The sequence below is a fragment of the Balaenoptera ricei genome, chromosome 8 (genome assembly GCF_028023285.1).
Source record: "Balaenoptera ricei isolate mBalRic1 chromosome 8, mBalRic1.hap2, whole genome shotgun sequence".
NCBI lineage: Eukaryota > Metazoa > Chordata > Mammalia > Artiodactyla > Balaenopteridae > Balaenoptera > Balaenoptera ricei.
The window spans coordinates 9,681,485-9,693,091 of NC_082646.1; the positions used below are offsets into that span (position 1 = coordinate 9,681,485).

At 45.5% G+C, this 11,607-nt stretch overlaps 1 protein-coding gene across 1 annotated transcript; it reads left to right on the forward strand.

Moving 5' to 3' along the window:
- Window positions 1-2,804: 2,804 nt before the first annotated feature.
- Window positions 2,805-4,811, forward strand: LOC132369551 (glutamate dehydrogenase 1, mitochondrial-like). The gene is given in 4 exon segments (XM_059929229.1): window positions 2,805-2,839; window positions 3,107-3,263; window positions 3,265-3,919; window positions 3,922-4,811. Coding segments are annotated over 4 exon segments (1,737 nt in total).
- The last annotated feature ends 6,796 nt before the right edge of the window (window positions 4,812-11,607 follow it).

Sequence of the window (11,607 nt, forward strand, 5' to 3'; positions counted from 1 at the left end):
TCTAATAATGAATCTAATTTACTTTAAACAAAATTTTTCCTATCAGAGGAGAGAACAGAATCAGAAAGGCTATGATTTGCCAAAGATCAGCCAGCCACTGAATGTGGAGCTGGGTGTGGAGGGCTCCCGCTGTTTGGGGCTGCCCAGTATCTGTTTTCCTTTCTTCTGGATGTAACAACTTAATTTTCCTTTGGGGAACTATTCCTTTTCCTCACAGCCCTTGAGTTTGGGTGAGGCTGACCCCATGGGAGTGCAACTAAGTCCTGTCCAATAAGAGTTCCGATTATCCCTAACCTCAGTGATTGGTTTAATAGTAATCTTTTTTTAATTTATTTTATTTATTTATTTATTTTTATATTTATTTTTGGCTGTGTTGGGTCTTCGTTTCTGTGCGAGGGCTTTCTCTAGTTGCAACGAGCGGGGGCCACTCTTCATCGCGGTGCGCGGGCCTCTTCACCATCGCGGCCTCTCTTGTTGCGGAGCACAGGCTCCAGACGCGCAGGCTCAGCAGTTGTGGCTCACGGGCCCAGTTGCTCCGCGGCACGTGGAATCCTCCCAGACCAGGGCTCGAACCCGTGTCCCCTGCATTGGCAGGCGGATTCTCAACCACTGCGCCACCAGGGAAGTCCCTCAGTGATTGGTTTAGATGTGAACATGTGACCCAAGCTGGGCCAATCAGAGCTAAGCAGTACCAGTCCTAGGACTTTTGCTGGAACTGTTTTTTCTTGCGTTACGTCGATTGCTCCCAGTTAAGACCAGCCTCCCCTTTCTTCAGACTTATGTGGGCAAGTGACATGGGAGTCCTAGGAGCTCCCCAGCTCTGCAAAACACCACCCCACCGCTGCCCTCCAGAACACCACTGACAGGCATAAAATGGGCTCTGAACTCCGCCTGCTCCTAGAAGAATCCTCTTGCTTCTCGCCTCCCTCCCTTTCAATCCTCACTGACCCACCACCACTCTCTGCCTTGAGACCACCAACACTTATCTCAACATACTCATTATCTGCTTATATCAGTCTCCCCAAAAGTGCAGGACACCCAGGTCATCCCGTATTCCCAGGATGCTAATCTTCATACTGCTTTATGAGCAATGAGGCGCACACACCCCCACCACCACCCCCCGCAGTCCCTTTCCCTGTGTTTTTAGTTTCCATACAATTTGCATTCTGAACATCCACAGTTACTTATTTTTTTTCTTCCCCAACTTTATAAAGATGTAATGGACTCATAACAATGTGTAAGTTTAAAGTGCACACAGTGTTTATTTGATACACACATATTGCAAAATGATTACCACCATAGCTTAGCTAACACCTGCATCACATCCCATAATTACCATTTCTTTTTTGTGGTGAGACTAAGATTTACTCTTAGAGAAGTTACTTGTTTCTTTTATGTCTGTTTCTCCCCACTAGAATGCAAGCCTTATGAGGAAAGGGACCATTCCTGTTTGATACACTGCCATGTATTCCCAGTACTTAGAACAGTGTGTAGGCTAAGGGGGGTTCGGTAATATTGAATTAATGAATAAATATGCCCAGCCTGTTTTGATGGGGATAAGCCCACTTGAGAAAGAAAGCAATAGAGAAGAAAGCAGATGCATGAGGAGGGAAGAAAAATATTCCTGCATTTTAAAAACCTTGTCTTAGCTTGGGCTGCTATAACAAAACACTATAGACTGGGTGGCTTAAACCACAGAAATCTCTTTTCTCACAGTTCTCGAGGCTGAAAGTCCAAGATCAAGTACCAGCATGGTTGAGCTCTGGTAAGGTTCTCCTCCTGGCTTGCAGATGGCCTCCTTCTCGCTGTGTCCTCACAGGGCCTCTCCTCGATGTGTGTGTGTGTGTGTGTGTGTGTGTGTGTGTGTGTAGAGTGCTCTCTCCTCCTCTTCTTAGAAAGCCTATCAGATTAGGTCTCCACCCTTACAAGCTCATTTAACCCTAAGTACCTCCTAACAGTCCCATTTCCAAATACAGTCACATTGGGTATTAGGGCTTCACTGTATGAATTTTTGGGAAGGACAAAATTCAGTCCATAGCGCCCTGACCCCAGATGTGCCTTAAACTTTTCAGTGATGTGAAGCAATAATTTCTTCTTTTTTCTGCCTTAAACCGGATTGAGTTTGGTTTCTTAAAAACCAAATTTAAAAGAAGCCTAACCACTCCCCAACAAAAAAAACAAACAACCCAATTTAAAAAATGGGCTAAGGGTGGTCCAGTGGGTAAGACTCTGCACTCCCAATGCAGGGGGCCCGGGTTCGATCCCTGGTCAGGAAACTAGATCCTGCATGCATGCTGCAACTGAGTCCGCATACCGCAACTAAGAAGTCCGCGTGCTGCAACTAAAAGATCCCACATGCTGCAACTAAGACCCGGCACAGCCTAAAATAAATAAATAAATAAATAATTTAAAAAATGTTTTTAAAAAATGGGCTAAGGATGGAAGAGACAGTTCTCCAAAGAAGATATACAAATGGCCAATAAGCACACAGCATGACTCGTCATAGAGAAATGCAAATCAAAACCACAGTGAGATACTACTTCATTTCTATTAGGATGGCTAATATCCACACCAAAAAATGTTTTCATTGTAGTAACATTGTAACATTGTTGACCAGGTTGTATAGAAATGGGAACACTTGTGCATTGCTGGTGGGAATATAAAATAGTGCAGCTGCTGTGAAAACGGTATGATAATTCCTCAAAAAATTAAACACAGAATTGCCATATAATCCAGCCGTTTCACTTCCAGGTGTATAGCCAAAAGAAATGAAAGCAGGACCCCAAATGGATATTTGTACACCAATGTCCATATCAGCATTATTCGCAATAGCCAAAAGGTGAAAATAATCCACGTGTCCATTAACAGATGAATGGATAGGGACTTCCCTGGCGGTCCAGTGATTAGGACTCAGCGCTTACAGTGCGGTGGCCCCGGGTTCAATCCCTGGTTGGGAAACTAAAATTCTGCAAGCTGCGCGGCTCGGCCAGAAAAACCCCAAACAGATGAATAAATAAACAAAATGTGGTATATACATATGATGAAACATTTTGCAGCCTTAAAAAAGAAGGAGCTCCCTCTGTCTGTCCGTCCCCGGGCCTGGGAGAGCGCATCTGCTCCGCGGCCTTCGTCCCGCGGCCACGTACCGGTGCCCGGGCGAAGCGCTGCTGCTGTCCCGCGTCGGGCCCGCAGCCCTAGGCTCGGCGGCGGCCCACTCGGCCGCACTGCTGGGCCGGGCCCACGGGCAGCCCGCCGCCGCCGCCCCTGCAGCCGGGGCTCGCGCCGCCCGGCCGGCGACACTACAGCAAGGCGGCGGCCGACCGCGAGAACGACCCCAACTTCTTCAACACGGTGGACGGCTTCTTCGACCGCGGCGCCAGCATCGTGGAGGACAAGCTGGTGGAGGACCTCAAGACCCGGGAGAGCGAGGAGCAGAAGCGGAACCGGGTGCGTGGCGTCCTGCGGATCATCAAGCCCTGCAAACACGTGCTGCGCCTGTCCTTCCCCATCCGGCGCGACGGCGGCTCCTGGGAGGTCATCGAGGGCTACCGGGCCCAGCGCAGCCTGCACCGCACGCCCTGCAAAGGAGGTATCCGTTACAGCACTGATGTGAGTGTAGATGAAGTAAAAGCTCTGGCTTCTCTGATGGCATGTAAGTGTGCAGTGGTCGATGTGCCATTTGGGGGTGCCAAAGCTGGTGTCAAGATCAATCCCAAGAACTATACCGATAATGAATTGGAAAATGTCACAAGGAGGTTCACCATGGAGCTGGCAAAGAAGGGCTTTATTGGTCCTGGCACTGATGTACCTGCCCCAGACATGAGCACGGGCGAGCGGGAGATGTCCTGGATTGCTGACACCTATGCTAGCACCATAGGGCACTATGATATTAATGCCCATGCCTGTGTTACCGGTAAGCCCATCAGGGTGGAATCCACGGACAGATCTCTGCTGCTGGCCGGGGAGTTTTCCATGGGATTGAAAACTTCATCAGTGAAGCTTCTTACGTGAGTATTTTAGGAATGACACCAGGATTTGGAGATAAAACATTTGTTGTTCAGGGATTTGGTAATGTGGGCCTGCCCTCTATGAGATATTTACATCGTTTTGGTGCTAAATGTGTTGGTGTTGGTGAATCTGATGGGAGCATATGGAATCCAGGTGGTATTGACCCAAAGGAACCGGAAGACTTCAAATTGCAACATGGAACAATCCTGGGCTTCCCCAAAGCAAAGATCTATGAAGGGAGCATCTTGGAGGCGGACGGATTGATCCTTGCTGCCAGCGAGAAGCAGCTGACCAAGTCCAGTGCACCCAGAGTCAAAGCCAAGATCATTGCTGAAGGTGCCAACGGACCGACAACTCCAGAAGCTGGTAAGATTTTCCTAGAGAGGAATGTCATGGTTATTCCAGATCTCTACTTGAATGCTGGAGGAGTGACAGTATCTTACTTTGAGTGGCTGAAGAATCTAAATCATGTCAGCTATGGCCGTTTGACCTTCAAATATGAATGGGATTCTAACTACCGCTTCCTCATGTCTGTTCAAGAGAGTTTGGAAAGGAAATTTGTAAAGCACGGTGGAACTATTCCCATTGTACCCACAGCAGAGTTCCAAGACAGGCTATTGGGTGCCTCTGAGAAAGACATCGTGCACTCTGGCTTAGCTTACACCATGGAGCGCTCTGCCAGGCAAATTATGCGCACAGCCATGAGGTATAACCTAGGATTGGACCCGAGAACAACTGCCTATGTCAACGCCATCGAGAAAGTCTTCAAAGTGTACAATGAAGCTGATGTGACCTTCACATAGACTGGACCGGACTGCGGCTGACTTCTTCACTACCCTCTTCACCTCTTCATCTGCAGACCTATCACAAGTTTACGTGTAACCACAGAAATCTCTCTCTCATGACTTAATAGATAATGGACACCATTCTCAACAAGTCAATCCAAATCAGCCCCTTAAGAAAAAAAGTTAGGGGATCATATATAAGCTAATAAGTAATAGTAGAAATTAGTTATGTCAGAGAGCCATTTGGGCATTTTACCTTTAAATAAAGTCTTTTCCCTCTGCCTGTGCTGCCTTGCTCCATGGCTGTTTCCCAGCACAGTCAGCTGTAGCCCTGGGAAAGCTCCTTTTGTCCAAGAGCAGTCAGTCACTTGCCATTTCAGCTCTGGACAGATCTATCAGGTGCTTTGACACATTTAAGAAGCAGGTATATGGCATTTTCAGGAGGTAGCATGGTCCTCAAGTGAGTTATTGGTATTTTACATCAGCAAAATAACTCAATTTTACAGGTTACAAACAAAAAAACCTTTCTCTTTATGCATTTTATTCTTTCAGAATAAAATAAGTACATGCTGCTGTAATAAAATTGCCTTTAATCACTTAACAAGCCTAAACTTGACTCAAGCAGTGAATGTCTGTAAACATAATAAATGAAAAAAGCTAGTATATATAGCATAAAACATAACATAACATAACATAAAACATTATCATTTATAACTAGTTTTTTATAACATAAAACACTATCATTTATAACTTGTCAATTGCATATTGTCATCCAGCAAAAATAAAAAGCCCAGTAGACAATTAAGTTATCTTCATACCTGCAAATGATGGAGGCTATTTTTTTTTTTTTTTTTTTTTTACTATGTCATAATATTGACATTCAGTCCAGTAGATGGAGGCTATTTTTGTTAAGACTGTCGGAATTTACTAACCACAATTATGACATATAGTCCAAAGAATGCAGTAACCTCCTTATAATGTTAATTAATTGTCCTCTTTTGAAGATCTATTGTGTTGACTCATTGAACAATAATTCAAGTAGAGTGCCCCAGAAAAAAACCACTTGGGCTCCCTCTTTGGAGTCTGGCTGGCGGCTCTGAGCATTGCCAATGGCCCCGACTCGCCCTGACTTTGTGTCATCATTTAGAGGCCTCGTCTTCTGCACACGGCTTCATTCCCAGTGGGCTGGAAGCAACCTGGGGTTGTGTTTTCTTTGGGAGTTGTTTGGCCAGGGCCTTTTGAACAGTAGTGTCCCAATGAAGTACTAGATATTATTTATATAAGAATGAGCTTCTTTTTTTAACAATAATATCCTTTCAGAAATTTCTAACTACTTTGTAACTGCATGACTTAACCTGGTGACAAAAGCAGTTATTAAAAAGCCTACCTTTTCCAAAACAAAAAAAAAAAGGAGATTCTGGCGTATGCTATGACATGGGTGAACCACGAGGACATCATGCTAGTGAAATAAGCCAGTTACAAAATGACAAATATTGTATGATTCCCCTTATATGAGGTTCCTAGGGTAATGAAATTCATAGAGACAGAAAGTAGAATGGTGATTGCCAGAGGCTGGGGGAAGGGGGAAATGGACAGCTATTGTTTAATGGGTACAGAGTTTCAGTTCGGGAAAATGACAAGGTTCTGAAGATGGTTATACAGCAGTGTGGATGTACTTAATGCCACTGAACTTAAGAAAAAGTTAAATGGTAAATTTTTTTTTTAACGGGAAAGTTTATTTTAAATTTGACAAGCACACATGTGAAAATGGTAAACTTCATGTTATGCATATTTTACCATAATAACAAAAAGAAACCTAACCAGTACACTAGTTCTCAAACCCAGATCTTTAGACTCCAAACCCTGTGTCTCCTTCCATCACTTATGCTCTCCAGCTCAAAGGCCCTGCACATATTTGTGCTTAATAAAAATCAGGTGAACAAGTGAATTAATACATAAACGAATGAATGCATTAATGTTTATTTTTAGTTAACCTGAGGGCTTTTCATCTCCTGGCAAAAAGCAAACGTTTTAATTTGTAGTCCTTAACAGTCTGGAAAGTATCATGAAAGTTCAACCCAGTTTCTTACTTCAGGAAACCTAGAGGCATGTCCCTACCACATACGTGAAGTTCACACTGACATGTCCACGTTTAGCACAGGAGAGTTTGTTTGCCTGTGTATGTATATTTCGAGTGTGACCTTGGAGTAGAAACACCTTGAAGGCAGACACACTTTTCTTTGTATCATTCACAATAGCTAGTTCAGGGAGTTGATATACTCAGCTGCTACCCCAGAGCCGTGATAAACATGGTAGCTGGGCAAAAGTAGCTTTTAGACAAGCTCTGGGCTTTAATTCCCTCCCTCACCAAGCCCTGGTGACGTTTACATTCTAGATGTTTAGATGTCATCCTCATTGCCACCACTCTGATTGAGGCCATTATCTGTCACCTGACCCCTTGCAGGAGCCTCCTAACGGGTCTCCTTCTTTCTCTCTTGCACCCTCCCCTACATCCTTCCGTTCCCCACAGAGCAGCAAGGCTATGAATCTGATTATGTTCTACCCTGGCTTAAAACCTTGAATGACTTCTCGCTGTGGAAGGATACAGACAAAATCTCCTAACTTGGCCTAGTTGGTCCTCATATGTTCCATCATACCATGTAAACAGTCAAGCCTCCTACGGAACCACCTCCTATATCTTCTCTGGGCTGCAGCCAGATGCTCTGGGCCTGATACTGACCAGGGTTCTTGGCCTTCCCCAGTCAATAGAAATTGACTAGAGACCAGGCAAGAAATTCAGGAAAGGCTTTATTGGGGCCCCTGCTACAGCAGGGGGGAGCGAGAACAAACAACAGGTTCCCTTGCTTGCTTGCTCCCTGAGGTGGGGGCGGGGGGGAGCTTGTGCCTTATATAGGGTGAGGGTAGGGGTGGGTCCAGGGGTCGGGCCAGAGGGATGGTTTAGGTGGTCTGCCCACCCCTTAGGTGGTGTTGAGTGAAGGGGGCATGAGCAGTACCCTGCTTTTGCTCCAGGCTCTTCAAAAGTGGCAGTTGCGTTTTTTGGTCTCTTTTTATCTTTTGTCCACAATTTTTCCCCAACTGCACATGCACACAGTTATTTTTAGTCCCATATGGTTTTTTTAAATATTCTGTTGCTGGAGGAGAGGTGTGTCCAGGTGCAAGCATTGCAGCGCTGCAGCAAAGGGTCCCGGGTCCCAGCCTGTCTCGGGGTCTTCCATTCCTGAAATGCACAAGTCTTCCCACTACAAAATCTTTGTGCGCACTGTTACCTCTCCTCCCTCCCTTCCCTCTCCCTCTGCCTGTTCAGTACTTATTTCTCCTTCAGCTCTCACAATATGCATCAATTCCTCAGCAAAATCATCCCTGGCCTCCTCCCGCATCCCACTCAGGCTTGGTCAGCTTCTTTTGGAACAAGCTGTCATGGATCAGTGTTCCTTTCCTGCAGGGCACCACCCTCAGTTAGTAAGTACACATTCCTTCCCAGCACTATTTGATCAATGACTATCTCCCGCACTGAGCAGACTCTAAGCTCCATAAGGACAAAGGCCCATCACTGAATCACCATTGCCTAACACAATGCATGGTGTATAATATTTGCTCAATAAACATGTGTGGGAAGAAAAAAGGGAAGGAGAGAAAGAAACAAAACAATAGGGGTCCCTTGTGGAATGTTAGGAATCCATACAGCACCATATTCACACAGCACCAGCACTGTTTGACGTAATAGCTAAAATTCAGCAGACACATTTCCAAGTTTCATCTTGGTTTTGCAGGCTTGGTCAAATGGCCAAAATTCTCTAATTTTTTGTTTGTTCGATTTATTTCTGCAGACAGATGTAGATTCCTACTAAGCGGAAGGCATGTATTATTGGAAGGATGCTTCTCAACTAGAAGGTAGCCTTCCAGAGAGGGATATATTAGAATTTCAAGGGGGATTCCTACTCAGAGTGCAAATAAACCCACAACCAATGGGATGGTACTTGAGTGAGCTAGCAGGCAGAAAGTGATGCAGAGATGAATCAGACAGTCCATGACATCAAAGAAGTTACTCTTGAATGTGAGAAAGACATGAGGCTAGAACTATACTATGAGGCAATTCGCTAAAACAAAGAGAAAGGGGGAATTCCCTGGCGGTCCAGTGGTTAGGACTCCACGCTTTCACTGATGAGGGCCTGGGTTCAAAACCTGGTCAGGGAACTAAGATCCCACAAGCCACGTGGCACGGCCAAAAAAAAAAAAAGAATACAGAGAAATGTGCCCACAGAGCACAAAGGAGGAGTGACTAGTTTCAACCGGGGGAGGAGAGGAGAGGGTTCATTCGTAACAAGGACACTGGAGTCAGGCAAAGCTGGCTTTAATAAGGGCTTCCTCACTTTCCAGCTGTGTGATCTTGGCCCCATTATCTAACTTTTCAGGGCCATTTGCATTGTAATAAGCCCCAAAGCCTTAAACTTGGGGAACAACTCTCAGCTGGAGGAATTTGGTATCTCAGCCTGCCCGCTGGCTGCCCACCCCCTGTCCCTGGCCCTCACCCCCAACTGAGACTCGGATTTCATCTCCTGATGCTCAGCCCCAGCCTTCCCGTTCTGAAAAAGGATGTCCTGAAACAGGCTGAGCTGTGCCAAACGGAGGCCAAGTCTTGGAGTGCTTGGTCTCTTGGTCTCATCCGGGCCCCAGAGCTCTAACGTGAGCCCCTGAGCTCCGGTGTGGCTATGCCCACGTTTCCCCTCGTGTGGTTCCTCTGTCCCGTTAATAGGGCCCCAGGCCTTGCGTCTTTACCCAGATTCCCGCATGCACTCTGGTTTATATGCTGGGCTCTGCTCTGACACCTCCATCCAAATCCCAGTTCTAGAAACCTATCTCGCGCCCAGTCCTGGTGTACGGGTCAGTCCTGGCCTTGCACTTGCCAATCCCTCTCCCCAGTTCAAGAAGAGCACTGCTCCTTAGATGACCCTCAGAGCTGGGTCTCTGCAGCGATGGACTGGCCTCTCAGTTGACTGATTACCTGACCACTCGCCACACCTGCACTCCCCAAACTGCTCTATCCACAGGCAGATAAGCCAAGTAATTTTTTTTTTTTTGAGATATAATCTATATAACATAAAATTCACCATTTTAATCATTTAAAGTTTACCTGGTTGTACAATCCTCACCACTATCTAATTCCAGAATATTTTCATCTCCCCATAAAGAAACTCCATACTTTTTACAAATCATTCTCCATTTCCCCGCCCGCCAACCCCTGGCAATCACTAAACTACTTTCTGTCACCATGGATTTGCCTATTCCGGACATTTCATATGAATGTAATCGTATCTATTTGTCCTTTTTTGGTCTGGCTTCTTTCACTTAGCATAACGTTTTGAAAGTTCATTCATGTTATAACATGAATCAGTACATCATTCCTTTTTATGGCTGAATAATATTCCATTGTGTGGCTAAACCATGTTTTGTTTATCCATGCATCAGTTGATGAACATCTGGGCTGTTCTTACTTTTTGGCTGTCATGAATAATACTCCTATGAACATATGTATACAAGTTTTTCTGTGAATGTGTTTTCAGTTATCTTGGGTATGTACCAAGGAGTAGAACTGCTGAATCGTAGGGTAGCTCTATGATTAACTTTTTGAGGAATTTCCAAACTGTTTGCACTGTTTTATATTCTCAACAGCAATGTATGAGACTTCCAATTTCTCTATATCCTGGTCAACACTTGTTAATGTCCTACCTGGTATTTCTCGGATCCCCTTGCATTGGGTGTTTCCTGAACTTGGTGATTCTTAAACAAAATAGTTAAAAATGTTTGACTCTGATGACAGATTCCTACTTTTGGGTCAGCTCTACCATGCAGGGCCCTAAGGCAGGTATATTTCTTGGGTGAGTTTTTTTTTTTTTGAATTTTCCTAACCATCAGTTTTCTCATCTGTTAAATGGGAATAACAATAGGATTGTTGGGTTAACTAAATGAGACAATGCATGTCAAATCCTTAGCATGATGCCTGTACAGACAATACCTTGACAAATGATGGCTCTCATTATGACCATCTTTCTTTGCCTACACACCTAGACCTCTGATCAGTTGGTCATTGCATCAGTCATGCAGCCAGTTAACAAACACAGAGAGCCCACCGTGTGCCAGGTACGACCTTAGGAACTAGGACTATGGTGCCAAAGAAGAAGAGACCTCACGGTTAGGGAGCTAATATTCTACGAGGGCAAGAGCCATCATAAACATGCACATTTAAAAATAAAGAAGATAATTCTAGGAACTAGAAGAGCCTTGATAAAATAAAACAGGGTGATGCGTAGTGAGGAAGGTGAGGCTGCTCAGCTGGCCCAGCCGACACAAGCCTCTTGGAGGAGGAACATTGGAGCAAAGACCAGACGGGAGATGGGGAGGCAACCAATTAGAGGTCTGGGGAATAGCGTTCACACAGAAGGAAACTCAGAGTCCCTGCGACAGGAAGAGCTCAGGGGGTGGGTATGGAGCCGGAAGAAGAAGTGAGGGGAAGAGAGAAGGGAAAAGCAGTAGCTCCCCGCAAGCCTGGGGTCATGGAGAAGAGCCAGCAGGAGCCAAAGTGCTGCCGAGGCGCCGTGGTGAGACAGCAACAAGGAAACGGAACCGACAGTGGGGCCCGCAGAAGGGCGTTCGTGAAACTGGGCCAGACCCCGAGCGTGATATTTGGCAGGAGTTCTGGGTACTAAATGTTCTCTATAATTGGCAGGAATCAAAGGAAGCTCACCAGAGAGCCTCAGCCTGAACACCACTGTCACTTGTTCGGGGGAAGTTCTGT